The sequence below is a fragment of the Rhea pennata genome, chromosome 5, assembly GCF_028389875.1.
Source record: "Rhea pennata isolate bPtePen1 chromosome 5, bPtePen1.pri, whole genome shotgun sequence".
NCBI lineage: Eukaryota > Metazoa > Chordata > Aves > Rheiformes > Rheidae > Rhea > Rhea pennata.
In genome coordinates this window covers 4456720-4477141 of record NC_084667.1, presented here as the reverse complement: position 1 = coordinate 4477141, position 20422 = coordinate 4456720, and the positions used below count along the sequence as shown (strand labels likewise).

Genomic DNA, 20422 nt, shown 5'->3' with positions numbered 1-20422 from the left:
TTTTTTTTTTTTTTTTTTTTTTTTTTTTTTTCCTGGAACTACCTTTAAATTAGGTAGCTTGAGTATCAGCGACAGCCTGACAGAGGTGAGTACAGGTTTTATACAGACTCCAAAACATGCCCAGACTTGGGGGTGAAATTGGGCATGTAGCCTGAGTCTATCCTGTTGTTGCTCTGCTGTTAGTTTTAAGATAGCTTTATCCTAAGCTGCAGGAGCTCCTCTGGATTGCAGGGCTGATATATCCGATATCTTTCCAAACCTTCTTCATGAAAGGTCTTCTAATTGCTCCCAGTAGTAGGGTCTGAAACTACAGCTTGCATCTCTTCAGCATAGCTCCATCAGTCTTAAGCATAACTTTTAGATGGGAAGGAGCGAATTGCGGGATGAGAAGGGTGGCAGTGATAACAATGGTCAGGGAGATAAAGCATGTTATTTTCCTGCATATGCATCTTGATATAATAGTAGTTCAGATTACACCACCTAAGAGAGTTTTTTATGGGACAAGAGTGAAAGGGAGAGGTGAGAAAGCTTGTCTCTTTTCCTGGCTCTGAAAACTAAATTGGAATGGGTAGTTACAGAAAGCCCAGCCAATTCTAACAAAATCCCTATTTAGGTCATCTCTGAAGAACAAACATGGGACATCTTAATGCAAAATTGTGCTCTCAGGCCTGTCAGCAGTAGTGTAACTCTAGGTAAAGACAAACCTCCTCATACAGACACAGCAAATACAAAATAAATAAATAAAATTTTAGTAGTCTAGCTCTTTGTACCAGAGCTACCACTGGTAAAATAACGCTATGGAAGATAATGGCCCTAGCTGATATAAATGTTCTAGCAAAAATCTCTGCCACAGATCTGACACAGGTGTAGAAAATAGCAGTGGTCTGCTCATCCTTTACAAGAGTGATGCGGGGGCTGCAAATCAGAATCTCCCAATCTGAGATGCTGCTCCTTACGGACAGGACTCCCAAGCGGAGACCTCTGACTGACGAGTTTGAATTCTGTTTATTCATTTCACGCCGTGGCTTATTTAGGTAGCGACCGCTACTTACCCCAAAGCGTGAAGCTCATACCTAACTCGTGAGGGGGACTGAGACAGCACGCGGCGATAGCTTGGGCTGAAACTACCCGTTTTTGTCGTTTAGCGCGCCCCTTCTGCGTCGGGCAGGTGGCTGTGGTGTGCAGGGCCTGCCGGTCCCGCTGTCCTCTTTCGGTCCCCCCACGCGCTGCGGCGGGTGTAGTTTCGCACGTTTCTGTGCGACTGCCGGCGGTCGGGGCCGTGTTTGCATCCTGGCGGCGGCGTACCTGCGATGTTTCTTTGGCTGCCCGTAGAAAAGACTATAGTAAAGGTGCGCTTTTCATCTTAATGCTGAATAAATTACTTCTTTACATATTCGGTAATATATTCTCCTGTCACCTACCTCTTGTTATTGTTAATTGGAATTGCTTACGCTCGTTGAGAGAGGAGTACTTTTCATCCTGTTTTGAATGAAAATCTGTAATCTGGAATTTGTTTCTAAACTTCAGTCATGAGGAGAGCAGCGCAGGAAATTGCTGCTGTTCCACCAAATTAGCTTCTCAGATATCCTTTTAATTGGAGACCATAACTCAGATTCTTAGTATTTTAGGAAGCCGAACAATACAAATTGAAATACAGATATTTCCAGTAAGAGCTCTGTTCAAAGAAGGCTTTTATACGCAGATGAGTCTGCTAACAAATAGCATGTCATATGATAATGAGGCCATGTTTTCCTCAGCAGTTTCACATTTCCTAACTGCACCGCTGTGAAATAAGTGGAGTGTTTATCTACTCTCTCTTAACCTGACAAATCTCTGCTAGGGACTAGTGTGCCCACTATAGACAGAACACATGTATACCAAAAAAAAAGTCCAAACTCTCAGTCAGAAACACACCACTTCCCAACGCAATATATTACGCTTGTTCGGAACATTCATTTCCTCCAAAGTATTCTTTTTTAATGTAGAAGACTTCAATTTATGTTTAAGAACAAGTAACCTATAGTACTCTGACAGCCGTTCACACTTAATTTCTTTGCATTAAACCAACAGCATTCTTTTCCACAAACATCTATTGTTAGGACAATGCTCTCAGACGGAATTTATGAGAAATGGAATTATGTTACCAAGGAGATAGCATTTACTATAATGAAGAGTAGATCCTAGAAAATGGCCCCTTTTACAGCAGCTCAGAACAGAGCCACAAAAGCAATTGATTGGTCTTGGCATTTAGTCTTATATCAGCTGTGTCATCCATAGCTTCAGGAGTGAGAACACTAATCTGAAGTGACATTTCTGTTCTGGCGGGCTTTTCTGCCCTGATGAAAGCAATTACTTCATTCCTAAATGATAATTTGCAGGAGTTTCAACCACTTTAATTGATAATTTTTTGTTCTGAGAAGTTCAATTGTGAAGTGATTAGCTGATTTGGTAAATAGAAATTTAAGGTGTGAAATGTACAAGTTGCTCCAAGGTAAAGTGCTGTTTATTGGGTGCTGCAAAATTGCTTGATAAAACTGCAGTTTCTCTATTACCAGGAGGCTGCCAATTGCTTAGCTCAACATAAAAAGTAAAGAAGATCAAAACTGGTATTCTGGTTGTAGAGTTTAGGTTTGAACTGATGTATCACAGCTCACTTAATTGCTGCTGTATCAAAGTGTGCAGTAGTTTTAAAAGGTTGTGTATAGGATGCTGATTTTGTCATTCTTTTTTTTTTCTTTTTCTTTTTTTTTTTTTAAAAAAAAGACAAAATACTGCCAGGTTCCTCTTGTTATGTTCTAATGACTTGCTCTGGAAGTAAATTCAGTTATTTAAATGTTACAACAAAGATGCTTATTGGTGAGAAAACATTCAATTTAATGATTGGTTCAAGCATACACAAACCTTTTTCTGAAAAAAAATGTACTTCTTTGAACCATTTTTTCACATTGAAAACAAAATAAAGGAAACACCTTTACTTTCAGATAAAAGCCCAAACAAAGCAACCTCAAGTCCCTGTGATATATTAAAAAAAAAAAAAGCTTCAGTTAATATAGGTATTATTTTTTCATAAGTTGCATGTTATTTTTACAATAATTGTTAAAACAGTTGGCAAAATGCATTTTTTTGCTATCTACAAGGAAAGGAGGCATTTTAATAGAAACCAGTTTTGTGATATTTTCTTGTATAGTGAAAAAATAATGGTCATTTCATGTGTTAAATGAGAAATATAAAGCAAAAATGAAGGTCAAACTGATTTAGCACATCAAACAGTCTTTGTCAGCCAAGCTTAATATATCCTGAGTTTGTGGAACAAATGAAATTTTGCTGCTATGTTACACTTTGCTTCCAAACAACCATTACAACTGGTTTTATATATTGTGTGAGCATCAGACCATCAAACAGTGCATCTTTACTGACGTGTTGCTGCAGTGATGATCTACAGCAGCAATCTGCCATTTATATAAGGGCAAAATGTGCATCTATATTTAGTTGTGAAATTGGCCTATTATACTCTTGATGTTTACAGAGGCTAACATAAATTAATGATGACAGCTATGAGCAGTGCATTAGTTAAGCAGCAGAGTTTTTACCTTGAACTTGAAGGTTCCAGCTTCAACTTCCAGCATGTGCTATATAGCTTTCTTCACACATTAAAGAAGGGCTTCTGAGATCATTGCTTTTTCTTGGACAGCATTAAATGGCTTCAATTTGTGGGCTCTGCCATAGATGATAATATCAGATAATGGTTTTGTTTACGTTTGTGGCAAACTTTTGCCTTCTAAGAACAGCGATATTCGTAGCATGGGGAAAAAACGAACGCCCCAGAAAAGCATTTTGTTCGTTCAGAGGGTCTGATGCGACTGACTTTGGACTCGGATGTCAGCGAGGGAAAGGACAGCTGGAGAAAGCCGTGTGGCCTGCTGGATTGCGTGCCGCACCTGAAAGCGTTTCGCAGCTGAAAGGAGGTGCTTTTCGCCTGGCGGCTCCTCGCGCAGCTCGTGTCGGAGCAAGCACAGATCCTGCAGTGACTATGGATTCCACCGTTAACTCTGACCGCGGACCTGGCAAGTGTGCAGGTGTTCAAAGGTCCACGAGTTAAAATGCTGAAGTCTTTGATGAATTTTTGATGGATGCATTTTTAATGCGGGTCGACCTTTTTCCTTTGAGGCTGCATGCTAGATTAATTGATAAATAGTGAGACTGTGCAATGTTCGGCTCTCCTAGGCAAACAAGTAGGAAAATCCATAAAAATCTGCCTGTCTGACTTCTCAGACATACTTAAAAAAGAAAGAAGAAGAAGATGGTAAAATTTAATATGGCTTTTGATTTTTTTTTTTTTTTTTTTGTTCCTTTTTTTGGGGGGGGGAGGGAATGTTTTGGTTTGGTTTTGGAGGTTTTACGGTCCCAGTACTTTTCTCATTTAAGCAGTGTAACGGTTTTCTATTAATCTTGAAGTTCTTAGTACTGAGCTTAGAAACAACCTATATGAAGAGGAAGCCTCTATGGATAGGACACTAGGAAAAAAAGAAAAGCAGAGAAAGGAAGAAAATACTGAGTCGGAAAGTTGTCTCAGAAGAATAAAATCCAAAAAGTGGTAGCAAAACAGTGTGTAGAAATTAGAGCTAAACATATTAACATACTTTATGGATTTTTCATAACTAACTGAGTTTGAGTTCATTTTTTAAAATTGGAGAGTGTTTTCCTGTAGTTCACATTCAAATCTGCAGGATCACTAGCTCTTTTACTTCATTTTCCTCTACTCACTTGTAACTACTATCCTGAAAACATATCCAGTTTTGTGCATATTTATGAACTCATATTTATGAAACTGTGTATATATTTTGTGCATAAATATGCATATTTAGAGCATAACATTTAGAAAAAACAGACAATAACAGATAATAAGAGGCTTTAGGCTCCTATTGCCATCAGTGCCGACGCTTGACTTGCTAGACTGGACTTTTCAACTGCAATATGTGCAATTAAGCCACGCAGGCTCCTCTGCTCTTCTTTCTTCACATTTCTCCCAGCCCAGATCTACTGTAGAGTCTGTGAACGCATTTCAGATGAAGTACTGTTTTTAAGATGTCAGTAGATATTTCCCCAAAAGACCGCAGGCATAAAAAGAGCCATGTAAAAGCAAAAGAAATACTTTTCCAAACAATTATTCTTTTGATTCTGGTGCTATCCCATTTGTGGAGCTTCGCATTAAGTGTAATTAACCTATAATAAAATGATCAGTGAAATGAAAACAGAAGATTTTTGTAGGGCAGAACTTCAGTGGACTTGGACAACACTATTTTGGTGAATTGCCTAGCCAGTAAGAGCCAGCTTTCCTGTGTGCTTGTTGATACAAACAGGTTTACCTGCCATCATTATTTTCTTTGGTCAGCTTGAAGCCTCCTCAGCAATGTGGCTAAGGGAAAAGGTAATACAGATGAGTCCTGTAAGAGGTCAGAGTGTACAAAAAATCATATTAGTTGAATTGCCCTATTCATCACTATACTGCATTGATATAAGTACCGAAATGATCTAAATATAAAAAATAAATGGGAAAAATCTAAATTTGATCTTAACATTAAAAAGTCCAAAATAATAAACCCATATCATAACTTACAGTAAGGTAAGAACAAGATGAGAGAACATGTTGCCAGCATACATCATGGAGAATTACACTACTGCCCATCCGTGGGCTCGGGCAGCGGTGTGTGTGTGTTTCCTGATGCAGTGCTGCAGCTGAACTCGATAGCCCGGAAGCATTGCTGTGTGCTTTATATTGGAAAACATGATACACGGCAGGACATACGTAACGGAAAGTCTCTTTCGGTGGGTAGAGAGACAACAGGGCTGGGACTGAATCATGTAGCTCCGCACTGCTTTTTGCCCTGGATTCATGGTGTGAGCAAATGTTACACATCCTTCCTGTATACTTTTTTTTTTTTTTTTTTTTTTTTTTTTTTTTTTTGGTGAGATGAGTATAGCATCCACCTGACGAAGGCCTTTGGAGAGCTGGAGAACGTTTGGACTTTGTGATCCTTAGATTTAAGATGACTCTAATTTAAAAGTACATGCATGTGTATGCACACATGAAGCATTGCTTCGTTTTCTGCGAAGCTTGTTAAAACGTTATTAGATATTGCTAAGCGTTATGGTTGTACTGTATCTGCTTTTGCTGCTACTAATCCGTATTGCTGTTAGAGGCTTAAGAAATTCGCTAGTGGTTGATAACAGCTGAATTAACAAGTGTGATATTGTTCAGCACAATGAGAAAAAGCGCGGTGTTCTGGAATAGTATTGTGCCTGAAAAGTTCCTCCTCGAGTCAAGGAGGATTTCGATAGCGTTACAAAAAACACTAAGCATTCGTAACGGTTCCGTGTGCTTTTTTGCTTGTAGCTAATGAAAATGAGCACTGAACTCTGCCGGTGAGTCCCTCCAGCCCTGTGGTTCGGCCGTGGCCCCCCACGCATCTCCCGTTGCATCGCTTCAACCCCTGCTGGCCCGCAGGGCTGGAGCTGAGGAGCTGGTGCTCCCGAGGCTCTTGCAGGGTGTCTGAAACGGGCCAGAACTGGCATGCGTGTGCTCCCAAGCTGTATGTTTAAATTGCAGATAGAAGTATTTATTTGTAACTGTAGACGTTCCTCTGTTTTTGTTTGCAGATCTACAGAATTAAACCCTGAAAGTTATTTCACTGATTTTTACTGCCCAAAGCGAGACACAGTACTGGGTACCGATGTGCTAAAAATCCTTGTTAATGTAGGTCGATGCATCTGTTGATATGCGGTAACATATTTGACAGCTATTATATGCTGCAAAACTTAGGAGCTGCGATTGGCCCATCTTTAAAGTGACAGATGATGACCTGTCAGACATGCAGAGGTTGTAGTTGCATGCACAGATAGGGATGCATATATATGCTTATAAATATAAAAGATATAAAGTGATGTGGAGGCACAGATGAAGCAGGTTAAGCTTGGAATGACCACAAGCACAATGAAATCATGAGTGAGTTATGAGCACCAATAAAACTTTTATGCAATGCCATATTATCATGTCTTCTGCATCTGCAGTGTCTTTAATAGAAAAATTACTTTAGAAATGTTGCGTACACCATTTTAAAATTAGATGGTAACAGTTGTTGTACCCTTTCATCTGTAAAAGCAGACCCGCTTTATATCAGTCTATCTGGAAAGGCAGTAAAAGGAAAAATAATATATTTTGGGAAGCTGTAATCTAAAATAGCATTAGTTTTCTAGTCATTAAGTATTCTGTTTATATGCTATAGCTGCTCAGAATTATCAAGCGGGAGCACCTGGAAGCTCCTTCCCCTTTTTCAAGGGGCTCTGCATATGGAGCTTCCTGGAGAAGTATGTTCTTAAGGACGTAAATGAAACTTAACATAGTGTGATGGCGTCATCCTTTGATGTCATGTAGTGATGCACGCTGATCCAGTAAAGCAGGAACAACCCGTGTCCCCTTTGGGTAGGTGTCACACTTTGTGATTTTCTTGCCAGAACTGTGGGTAGCATACGTAGCTTCTGCTCGCCTGCCGGGAGACCCTGTTTGAGAACTACTCCTCACGTGAGAGCTTTCGGACGAGTGATGCTTGGTGCCTTCTGGAGGTTGGTTTGTGAAATCCGCTGAGTAAACATGGGCATGGCTTCCCACGCTGCTGCTACTCTTGGTAGCAGGAGAGCCTGCAGGTATTTCTAAGCGTTTATGTTACCAAGAACCATCGAATGGCTGTGTCATACCACAGGACCTGAGATGTGTTTAGCTCCTGTGCCAGCACTAATGCTTTCTGACGTGAGCTTTGCACTTACCATCCTCTGGGATTATCAGCGCCAGCACATTGCTCACTTAGGAGCACCACTGACGGCGAAGTTGATGTTGGCTATCAAAATCGCAGGTGCCAGCAAGGACACCAATGATGTTTAGGACATAGCTGATGAATTCCTACATCCTCACAAATTAATGACCCATTGTATGGCCTAAGTGGAGTGTCTGAGGCTATGAGTGTGTTTCCCTGGTGGAGTTATATAGAGTAGAAATTAAAACTTCTGTCTTAATTTCTGTTTCATCAGACACTGTTCCTAGCATAATGCACTGATGCCAAGAAGAGAGGGCTAAAAGCTGCAAGCTCCTTGACCTGATTATCTTGATGGAAGCTTCCACAAATGACAATATACAGAAGGGCTGAGAGAAGAAAGATGTTATGAGTAGTATTGTTTTTCAGGAGTTGCTTTTGTACATCTATGCCTATATCTTGGGATTTTATATTCTTCAAGTCTGAATACCCACAAGCAGCCCCAAAGGCTGTTGTTTACTTCTAGGTAGCCTTGCTTTTCAGCTTAGGTTTCCATTACAAATGTTAATGATCTAATAATATGTTTTAAGTTTACACTGCAATATTTTTTTCGGTTTCAGTAATGTGCTCAACTCTCTATAGGACACACAAACTGCATAAATATTATATACAGTAGAGCAGATTCAGCCTCTGGTTTTGCTAAGGAATATTCTATCACTTTCCATTTTTTTGATTGCCTTTCAGTTCCAAAAGTTGCTGGGGCCTGTGATGTTTATGACTTGTTTTACTAGGGATGTCTTAAAAGCCACCTTCTTACATAAAACTAAAATTAGGTGCTGTGGAGAGAAGGGGCAGGACCGATCCTCTGAACATAGCCTTTCAGATAAAATCTAGAATCCCCTGGCTTTTCTGGATTCTTCCAGCTTCAGCTTGCCCTAGGGACTCTTGGGGTCCTTCAGCCTGACTCTTGAGCAAAGAAGAAAGAAGTGTGATGACACGTAGCAAATGCCACCCCTTGTGCAATGGAAATGACCTGTCACTTGCAACAAGTTGAGCGGAGAAACTTGCCTTTTTTTTTTTTTTTAATGTTACCAGTGAAGATATTTAACTTGTCTTAGAATATCTTTTCACCCCTCACTGAAACTAATAGGATGATTCACACCTCACAGATGTGTATACATTAAAAAAAAAAACAATTTCTGTTGGCTATAGTTTATGTACTTTTTGAGAGGTTTTCTTCACATCTATCGTGGTAGACATCCAAAATTCAAAACTCCATGGAAAGACATCTGCGATTAGCGTTACAAAACCTAATTTTCAGGTATTTTTCTCCTAGAATATAATTTGAATTAGCTGCCAACAGTCTGTGTATAATTAATGAAGACAAGTAGGTATCTTAGATGGGATAGGACACTTGCTAGTTTGATAGTAGGACACTTGCTGTTTATCTGTGGGTAAAGAGGTACCTTTTCTGCCTGATATCTTTACCTCTCACCTTTCCTCTCTCTTTGCTTGCTCTCTTTTTAAATATACCTGCTTTTAGTGTAGAGTTGTGTACAGGATATAATTTATTAAGCACTTTCAGGGAAGTGTGATGGAGAGATTTCATTTGGGTTTTAGGGACCCAGCTGATCTTCTAAGTCTAAGTGTGTCTTGGGCATGCACAGCCCCAAAAGTGCTGGTAAGAAAGAATACTAAAATGACAGAAGTAAAACTTTGGAGTTTAAAATATCTCCAAATTAGGATGATAGGTAAATAGAGGTCTCAGTATCATGGTATTAGATTTACATGCCTAAATTCTACCTAAATACTTCCTGTGCTAAAGTGCTCCTGTAAATCTGGTCATTAAGATGTTTTTGTTGGTTAAAGCTGAGATTTCAGGGAGGGTTGTAGAAGCTACAAAGAAGCATGCGCTGTTCCAGATACTGGTTGAATTCCATCAATAATTAGCTAATGGCATTGCAGTCATAACTTCATCAAATAAAAAATGTAATCAAATGAGGCAAAGGAAAGATGTGGTCTTTGCGACAGACACGAACCGCTCGCTTTAACACACTGTTTGGCAGACAGAAACATCAACACTGACACCAATCTCTGTCTGCCAAGACAGAAGAAGTATGGCCAAGCTGGTCATATCCTTATCATAAAATATGTTTAAAAACTCTCATGAAACAAAAATGAGGCAATTCCTCTTCTTTTTGTATCATCTGCATACACATTGACTCCTGACCTTCTGGGAAAGATCAGCAGTTACCCAGTATCATCACGCTGTGTGTTCAGCAATTAAACCAACTCACCAATTAAATAGCCCAAGAAAAAGATCTGCACTACCTTTAGGCCTCTCCTCGTGCATACTGGTGGTAACCAGCGAAACACTGATGCAACGGGAGCAAACAAATGTCTCTCTGCACTCCCACCTGCTCAGGGTAGAGCAGAAAGTCTCCTCTGGCCGGGAAGTTGTCTGGGAGCCTGACATGTATGCGGTAGTGAATTAAAATCAGAAGCCTGATGCACATAACTCTGTTAACTGCTTGCTCACCCCTCTGGCAAAGGTTGCTGCTCCCACAGCAAGGACAGCTGAGCAACTCGTAAAGAACAGCTTCTTGAAATCCAGGGAGGTTTATGTTGCCGCACCAGACTTTAAACTTCTGCAGCTCTGAAGCTGCTTTACAACCTGCTTGGTCATCTCGGCTCCCGGCGCGGCAGCCCCTGGCAGAGACAGCGCATGCTCCAGTCGTCTGCTTTTGTCTCCTCCTCCCTAGGGTCAGAATTTGGCACAAACGTAGGCGAAGGTGGGTTGCGGTGGGCCAGGAGAAGCACCGGTGCCCGGGCGGGTAAACGCCGCGCGAGTGCGGCGGGCTCCTGCGAACCCGTGGGACTGGCAGCAGGGGAAGAACAGGCAGGCGAGAAGGCAAGCGGTGAAATGAGTTAAGAGCAGTTACTTAACATGTTGGCTACCACTGAGACACAAACGCTATTATTAGTTTTAAATACTCAAAGACTATGGCCATGAAATACATCCTGAAGCCTGCCTACCTATGCACAACAGCATTTTAAAAAGTGTGCTAATTTGTCTAAAAGACCAACAATGTAAAAGTAAGCAGGTTAAATGTGACAGAAAACAAATATTGATGAATGTCCTGCTTTGTTTTATTTTGTTTTTTTCAGTTTACAAGCTTTGAGGAAGGAAAAGTCCCGAGATGCTGCTCGCTCTCGCCGGGGAAAGGAGAATTTTGAATTCTATGAGTTGGCAAAGTTGTTGCCTCTGCCTGCAGCCATCACCAGTCAGCTTGACAAGGCGTCCATCATCCGACTTACAATTAGTTATCTGAAAATGAGGGACTTTGCTAATCAAGGAGATCCTCCGTGGAACTTGAGGATGGAAGGACCTCCACCTAATACATCAGTGAAAGGTACGAAGCAAACGCGTTGTGTAGTATTGAATATGGCAGCCTTTAGTAACCTCTAAATTGAAATTTTTACCATCATCCTTTCTTCTTTCCCTGCATATCAAATCCTTTAAAGGGATGCAAATGTGGAAATCTGAGGTCTGCATGAGAAAGACACCATGTGAAGGTGAAATAAACCTCTTATTTTATTCATCTTTTTTTTTAACAACAAACTTATCAATATAACCATTATAGCCTTAAGGCTCCTTGGGAAATGTAGCTTAAATTGTTTAAAGTTATTTAGCAATGATTGAGTTGCTTTGTTTATTTCAATATTTTACAAAAGGATGGTTTGAGTGGATCATGGCATCATTTCTTGATATGAGGACTCAAACATTGCAGCAGTTCTCTGAATTGTGTGGCAAAACATTAAAGACAGAATTGTGTGTTTGATAAGTTCAAGAGCATCACATTTAGGTTTTCCAGTCATCAGGCCAGAGACCAGGATTTTGTGTATCATCTGGTAACGTGTATGTGAGTTATTCTGACTTCTGAGGCTGTAGGCATCTATCGGCATTTTAGCCGAAAATAGACTGTTTTCAATATTGAACATCATTTCATGTTTAAACAAGTTGGGAACAAAACAGGTGGTGTTTTTTGACAGGAGATGCCATAGAAGTCTGGTAATAGAGAAATCAAACTAGATTTTAGAGGCTGTATATGTATTAATTGATCCTAACTGGTGTTTCTAATGACTCTTATAAACTGGACATTTTTTGTATTTTTTTTTACTGATACTCCTTCTTACATAGATGAGTGTGATCTTGCTGTCTCAAAAGTATTTCAACTTAGTTTACAAATTGTGTTAATGAAACCCAGTTGCCCAAAACCATGGAAGTGTGATTGGCCTGGTTTTGACAGCACAGAAAATTACTCTGTTTTATTTCAGATACTGATCTCACATTTTGAAGGAGAAATATTTTGGAAAGATGCATATGAGATTTGAGATTTGAGAACTTATTTTCTGTGTATCAGGGAACTTAAGGGTCTACACCAAACTGGATAGACTGTATATAGTGTGAGGCAACAGAAATATCCACATCTAAAAGCAGATGTGGGAGGATAGGATCTCATTTATCAACCTAAAAATACTACCCGTGCAGGGTTACTGGTACTGGCTGCACAAATAGCTTTTACTTGCTTTTCCATTCAGAGGAAATACTGTTAGTAAAGAAAAGTTACAATTTTCACTGGAAGGAGAAGATAGACGTGGAGGGCAAAAGCAAAGGAATTTCAGACTGATGAGTTAGTAGCTGGACATATCTGTGTCACTACATATATTTCATTTATATTACCCGCCACATCATATATGAATTTTCATGAAGGAAAGAAAGGTGATTGCATCATCGAGAGCCCGAATATAACGTGGTTCATCGGACTTGTGATATAACATGCAGATGTTTCCCATTTCTTCAGTGTGAGAGTTTATTCTCAGGTAATGAAACAAGCAGTGTTTTGAGAGAGATGTAAAGAGGACTCTTTGCCGTATCTGTCTGTTAAAATTGGCAATCCCTCCCAGCCCCGCCACAGTGCTGCTCTAAGGTGCCCCGTGTTGCGGGAAGGCTGCAGTCTGCAGGTCTCTATATAAGTTTGTAGAGCATCTGGGATATGTCTGTCTTACCATCTTCTTGTGGAGTAAGAATATATGTGTGAATAGCGATGCTTTCATTTCTGTGCTTCATCCAGTCTGTTGATGGAAAGAATTTTAGGGAGAACGAAGCCATGTTCTTGGAAAAGAGCATATTTGAACAAAAATAGTCTAGTCTAGATGAACATGTTTCCTCCTTTGAAAAAGGCAGGTAAACACCTAATGCTGTCTTTCCATCCTGTTTGAGGCAGTGATCTGGTTCCTCCACCCAGGTGGTTCCTTTTCTAGCCATCCCATACCCAGGAGGCTTTTGGAAGCCCAGGAGATCTAGTATTTTTTCTTCCATGTTTGGGTGGAAGCTCTTCCTACTAACCAAGATTGTATTTGGTTTGTGTCAGTGTACTGAAATAATGTATAGCCCCTACCAATAAATAGTGCCTCATTGTGTAAGAATTCACCACAAGCAGGTTGATCTGTAAAATACAAGTATGTTTTATTATCTCAGCAGTTCTCTTTGTACAGAAACCTGTTAGCACATTCTGATCAAACATTCATGAAATTACATCAAAAGAAATTCATTTTCATTTATTAAGGTTATTTTTTGCTGCCCTTGAAGAAGTTCATACGGATAAACAAGCTCACATAAATAGCCTGCAGCTTCATGTGAAGTATGGTTGATAATCCTACAATAAAACACTAGACGTTATATTTTCCGTTTCCCCAAGCAATCTCACAAATAGACTTAAAGGCATTTGGAAAATTATGAGAGAGGAACATACGCTGCGTAGGCAACTGCTTTATTCATTTATTTTTACAAATGTGATGGCCTACTTGTTAATATTTAAATTTCAAAGCTTAGTTTTAAATTTGTCCCCTAGTACTGTACAGCAATTTAATCATTTTAATTTAGTATTTCAGGAAGGTCCTTTACTCTGCCCAGTATTTATCATGGCTTTTCTTAAAAGTCTGTAAAAGCTGATGAGTTTGTTTTCTTATGCCTATTGTGTAGCAACTTCTAGTGATTTTGCCTGAAAACGCACACTCAGGTGACTCCTTGTAATATTTTCAGAGTCAATTACTTCATGGAAATGATATCTTGAGCAATTGGATAGTAACAGATAGTTTTCTCCATTATTTTAGAAATATCTGTATTGTTATAATACAGATCAAATCTACAATGAACATTATGCATTATTCAAGAAATGACCAGGCATTCTCAGCAGTGTTTCAGCTAAATAACTGATGATTGTAACCTTTAAAGAAATCTCATTGTGGTGACTATTGGTAAATCATTTCTCCATTCATAGTAATCTTTATTTAGAGGCTATCTAGAAACCATTATATCTTTTATTAATCTTAAAAGGAATAGCCAATGATTTGACATTTGCTAAAAACGGATAAATTTTCCATCTTCTAACAGAGCAGACTTCAGTCAATTTTTGGCACATTGTCTATTGTCTAAGACTTTATTTATGAAGTATTAGGCCTTGTAAACAAATACACATATAACTTGCAGCAGATGAGTTTGGGATTACAGTTCTTAAAGACCAGGACATGATTATCATAAGGCAGGAAATAGTTAAAAAAAAAAAATCCAATAGGAATAGAATTGTTATTTTCTGCATAGTGCATACACTATATTATGAACAGCAGTACTCTTCCACCCTGCTCCTCCCAAAGCCTTTGTTTGACTCTCAGTAACCAGTGGATATGTAGTGAGGAGAAAAGGAAATGAGTTGCTAATCAACTTTTTGCTATCAAAAAATGAGTTTTCTGAAAGTTCTGATTTAGGAATAGAAGGATTTTTTTTTTTTTTTTAATAGTATATAGTTAGTGTTCCGTCAGTAAGTAGTGCCTTGCTTGATATGTTGCTTGAAGTCTCCTTGTCTATTTTGACTGCCTAACCCAAAACAGACCCTGAAGTCCTTTTACAATATCAAATTGTTGTGATCACCTTCATGTTTTGGAATATTGTTATCTACAAATAATTAATGTGTGTGCGCAAGCTGCGCAACAAGTACATCAGAGCCTCTGCATTTTTTTTAAGTTGTCCTCCACGAGGTTATGTGTGGTCATTAAGCCATGTATTTTTATTTTTTGTAAGCAAAGAGAGGGAAGGAGCATGAGGCATTGCGAGCGTGTGGAGTGTGTTTGGCTGGTGTGAAGTCACGTCGTGTCCTTCCTCTTTGGGCAGTCCTTGGGTTGCTAGCACCAACTTGGGGACGCAGCCTCTGTAAAAAGGCGGCCTCCACCTTATTGACTGCAATAGAGTTCCTGGCGGTTGCCTTTTCTGTTTCTTTTGAAACAGCAGTTGCCCCTGGTATTCACATTTTAGCTTACATTGATAAAATAGTGCAGCTCACCTTCTACCATAAGCAAAGATGAGATGAATGAGATATTCTGGCTGAGGAGTGAAAAGGACTTCAGGTTTATTTTGAAATAATACTGACTAATTGCTAGGTCTTGTGAAGAGTTTCACTTTTAGTTTAGCCATCTTTCCTTTCAGCATTACTCGTTTCAAAACTAGGTAATTTTTTACATCTGTGTTCTGGAGTTAATACATATTAGTATGAAAAGAAATCAGATGTTGGCAAAAGTGTCTGATGACAAGTGTCAAAAGTTTTCTGAACTGTTCTTATCAGATGTAACTAAGTGACTCTGACAAGTTGTTTGCAATAAGGTATTCAATGTTGCTTCATTCTGCTTTGGTAAGAAAAAAAATCTGTTGATAATCGCAAAAAAGAAAAATTATGCTTTAAAGCACATGTTTCCCTCAAACTAGCCTGCTTTTCAAAAAAAAAAAAAAAAAATGACATGCAAAATGTAGGTTGAAAGTCAGTTTGGGAGTCTGGTGTCTTATCGTTCTGTGGAATTTGGGGTTGAGGAAGTACGTCCAGTGCTTTGAATTCCTTGTGAAAGAAAACAAATATGAATAATAAATGCAAATGTCAACTGCAGCTACCTGCATTATTTCAATTACCTTTTTCTAACATTTTCTATGTTAGATAAATGTACATTTTAAAGAGCTAAATAAATGGTTCCCTCCTGAATCATCTAATTCTGGAAGCTCTTTAAATAACATTATCTATTGTTGCCCTTTTGTATTATAAACTACATATTGTCTTCTGAGCAGGAGATGCAAGATGGTATAAACCTTCCCCTGCCAAACCACTTAAGCCTTCCTCTGTCAGCAGCCTTCCTTGTGAACCACCACTCACTTCTGTCTTGGGAAAATCATCCCCTGGGGTAAATAAATAAACATTAGTTTTTTCCTCAATGTTTGTGGTCTGAGACCTTGTTTTTCACTGTTAGGCATGAAAAGACGATTCAGGTGAAAACATAACATAATGCAAATGATTTCTGTAGAGCCGTTTTGGAAAGGGTTTCTTGCCATCCAGCTTCGTGTCAAGCTTCTGGAGAATTCTTGATAGCCTCATAATTCCTTTCTCCCAGCTTGCAGGCGTTTTTCATATTCGTATGAAACCCAGATCCTGTTTACGTTAACAGCACTGTACAGTTCTCTGGCAGTGCAGAGGTGTCTGTCACTGATTACAGGTACGGTATCTGTATACTCCAGACCCATTTATGTGACCATACCGGGATTGGGGCCATAGTGGTAAGTTGCTTAAAAAAGCAGAAAAACACTTTTGTTAGGTGATGTTTGAAGATAGGAAACAAGCTGGAAGTTTCAGTCAGTGGAAAAACACTGATGTTCTTTGGAAGAAAAAAAAAAGCTGGTTTTCTAGTATGAAGGATATGGAACCCCAAATGAGGTAGCTCTGTTTGAATCCTGTTGTGATAGCTGAGATGAATTGAAAGCTGGACTCGGTGGTTGCCTAGTGACTAGTGATCATCACCTGATTGCTTTCAATCCCGGCAAATGGAGGAAGGCGCCAACCACGGCACTCGGTGCTTCGCCAGGCCCTAATTGCCTAATGGGGAAACTTGCACGTGACCCTGATTGTGAGGAGAAATTGAGACAGAGGAAAGGTTTAGACAGAAAGATTAGAATAGCAGTTGACTGGCTCTCTTAAGAGTTTACGAAATGGTGGCTTCCTCGCCACCTAATAATGACCCTTTTCCGTACAAAAGTAAATGCAACTGTTTATATATATACATATGATATATATGTGGGTATTTTTGTAAAACACTGTGGATAAAAGGGAAGTATATAGCAATCAAACTACAATTTAGAAGATGCAGAGGGTTGACACAGGAAACCAAATGTGTTAAGGAAAAATCTAGCAGGGCTAGAAAAAATGAAAGAAAATTTGTTTTTGTGTGTGTTAGAAATGGTGGCAATAGTATAGGCCCATTAGTAGTAAGAAGGAAAGTAAAATTTCTACGGATGCAGAAAAGGTGGGAGAGCTTAATATGTGTTTCCTTAAGTGCTTGCCTGTACAGAATCCATTCTACAGGTCTCTCTAGCTCAGGTTATTGTTAATGGGGTTGTTCATGTTGAGCATGTGCAATCACAGCCATCAACTATAGGAAGACTTGGGGAGGATCGTAGAATCAGTAAGGTTGGAAGGGACCTCTGGAGATCATCTAGTCCAACCTCCCTGCTCAGCACGGTCACCTAGAGCATGTTAGACAGGGTTGCATCCAGGCAGGCCTTGAAGATCTCCACAGAAGGAGACTCCACCACCTCTGTGGGTAACCTGGTCCAGCGCTCCGTCACTCTCACAGGGAAGAAATTCCCCCTCACGGTCAGGCGGAACTGCCTGTGATTCAATGTCTGCCCATTGCCTCTTGTCCTATCACATGGGACAACTGGAAAGAGTTTGTCCCTGTCCCCTTGACCCTCTCCCTTCAGGTACTTGTACACATTGATCAGATCCCCCCTCAGCCTTCTCTTCCCCAGGCTGCAGAGGCCCAGCTCTCGCAGCCGTTCCTCAGAGGGCAGGTGCTCCAGCCCTCGGATCATCTTTGTAGTCCTACGCTGGACACTCTCCAGTAGCTCCATGTCTCTCTTGGACTGGGGAGCCCAGAACTGGACACAGTACTCAAGTAGAGGGGCAGGATCACCCCCCTTGACCTGCTGGCAACACTCTTCCCAGTGCACCCCAGGAGACCATTGGCCTTCTTGGCCACAAGGGCACATTGCTGGCTCACGGTCAGCTTGTCATCCACCAGCACTCCCAGGTCCTTCCCTGCACAGCTGCTCTCCAGCAGGTCAGCCCCCAGCTTGTACTGGTGCCTAAGGTTGTTTTTCCCTATGTGCAGGACCCTGCACTTCCCCTTTTGAACCTCAGGAGGTTCCTCTCTGCCCAGCTCTCCAGCCTGTCCAGGTCTCTCTGAATGGCAGCACAGCCCTCAGGTGTGTCAGTCACTCCTCCCAGCTTGGGATCATCCGAAAACTTGCTGAGGAGGCACTCTGTCCCCTCATCCAGGTCGTTGATGAAGAAGTTGAACAGGATGGGGCCCAGTACTGAGCCTTGGGGGACGCCACAAGCCACAGGCCTCCAACTAGACTCCACGCCACTGATGACAACCCTCTGGGCTCTGCCTTTCAGCCAGTTCTCAATCCACCTCACTGTCCACTCGTCTAACCCACCCTTCCTGAGCTTCTCTAGGAGGATGTTATGGGAGACAGTGTCAAAAGCCTTGCAGAAGTCAAGGTACTCAACGTCGACTGCTCTCCCCTCATCTGTCCTGCCAGTCATTCCATCACAGAAGGCTCTCAGATTGATTAAGCAGGATCTCCCCTTGGTGAATCCATGCTGGCTACTCCTGATCACCTTCTTTTCCTCCAGATGTCTGGAGATGACATCCAGAATGAGCTGTTTCATCACCTTACCAGGGATGAGGTGAGGCTGATGGGCCTACAGTTGCCTGGGTCCTTTTTCTTGCCCTTTTTGAAGACTGCAGTGACACTGGCTTTCTTCCAGTCCTCAGGCACCTCTCCAGTTCTCCAGGACCTTTCAAAGATGACAGAGAGCAGCCTGGCAACAACATCCACCAGCTCCCTCAGTACCCGTGGGTGCATCCCATCTGGGCCCATGGATTTGTGGATGTCTAGCCTGCCCAGAAGGTCTCTAATCCTATCCTCCTCAACCAAAGGAAAGTATTCCCTTCTCCAGACTTTCTCCCTCACGTCCAGGCTGCAGGATTCCTGGGGGCTGCCCTTAGCAGTGAAGACTGAAGCAAAGAAGGCATTCAGTAATTCTGCCTTCTCTGTATCCCTTGTCACCAGGGCCCCGCCCCATTCAGTAGTGGGCCCACATTTTCCCTAGTCCTCCTCTTGCTGCTGATGTATCTGAAGAAGCCCTTCCTACTGTCCTCAATATCCCTTGTAAGACTCAATTCCAGGTGAGCCTTAGCCTTCCTCGCAGTATCCCTGCATATACTGACTGCATTCCCATAATTCTCCCAAGTAGCCTGTCCCTTCTTCCTCATTCTGTGTATTTTCTTCTTCTCTCTGAATTTGGCCAAGAGCTCCTTACTCACCCATGCAGGTCTCCTGCCCCTTTTGCTGCACTTCTTACTCATAGGTAAATGAAAATGGCAGAGTCATCCTATTTTCTTATCTCTTCTTGATAAAACCAGGATTATTTTACAGCTTCCTGTAGGTTTTATCACCTTGTTCATCCCGCCTTTCTTCTCTTTCAAACTCCTCGTGCAAAAGCATTCTGTCTCTGGAATCCACATCCTAGAAAGCATGAGTGCTCCAAGAACTGCTTGTTTTTTGTTTGAATTGTATCACACCCATATATGATGAATGCAACCTGTGTCTTTTTTCTGCTGAGGAAATAGCAGGTCTTTCTTCCATATCTGAATCATTTGAAAATAATTTGAAAAGCAAGGAAGTATAGCTTCTACATGTACTCAGAAAAAGCACATGCAGACTTCTAATTCCAGTGTAGCAGGAAACCTACGGCACCTCAGCAATACCCACCACTGGCATTGTCCAGCTGTGGTTAACAGTCCTGAGCTGCTGCGCAGATAAGTGCTTTTCTTACATCTGAAGTTTCATATTTGAAAAAACTTCTCTTTTTTTCCCCTCCTGGTTTTGGATAAGAGAATCATTGACAGTATGCTTACGCCACATTGAGTGGCTTGAGAGGCAAGATGAGACACCTGATACCTGTCTTTGTACCTTCCTGTGCCCTTATTCCAACCTTGCAGAAAGCTAATTCTGTTTTCCTAAGTTGTGGAGTGGGAGAGGATTGGATTTCTAGGTTTTCAAGAGAGTAAGCAAGGATTATCCCATCCAGTTTCCTTCCCTTTATTGTCCTTTCAAGGACCCCGTCATGACAGATAGTTGAAATAGAAAAGAAATACAGAGTTCCTGTTGCCAGTAAGAGCAGAGAAAGCAGTACTTATAGAAATATAAGACACGAACAGCCATCTAAATGGGGAGCTACGTAAAATCTCACAGTGGATTTCTTTTTATTAAGAGGTGAATAACATAAAGCACTGTAATGAGGTAGAGAGCGGTTACGAGGGATCCCGTATGCCCAGCATGTCGATAAAAGAGCTAGTAGTAGTATTCGGATCTCCTTGGGCTTAACAGTTCTTTTAGAATAGGCACATGATGTTTCTTGGTTTTTTGAGCTTTGCTTATAAGGTCTGGCCTT

General features: G+C 40.8%; 1 protein-coding gene across 1 annotated transcript in view; it reads left to right on the top strand.

Annotated features, from left to right (window-relative positions):
* The window catches only part of NPAS3 (neuronal PAS domain protein 3), a 586029-nt gene that overhangs the window by 154138 nt on the left and 411469 nt on the right, over nucleotides 1-20422 (top strand). Inside the window, exon 2 of the mRNA XM_062576748.1 lies at nucleotides 10974-11218. Within this exon, the coding sequence (XP_062432732.1) occupies nucleotides 10974-11218 (245 nt within the window). The remainder of the gene's footprint in view (nucleotides 1-10973; nucleotides 11219-20422) is intronic.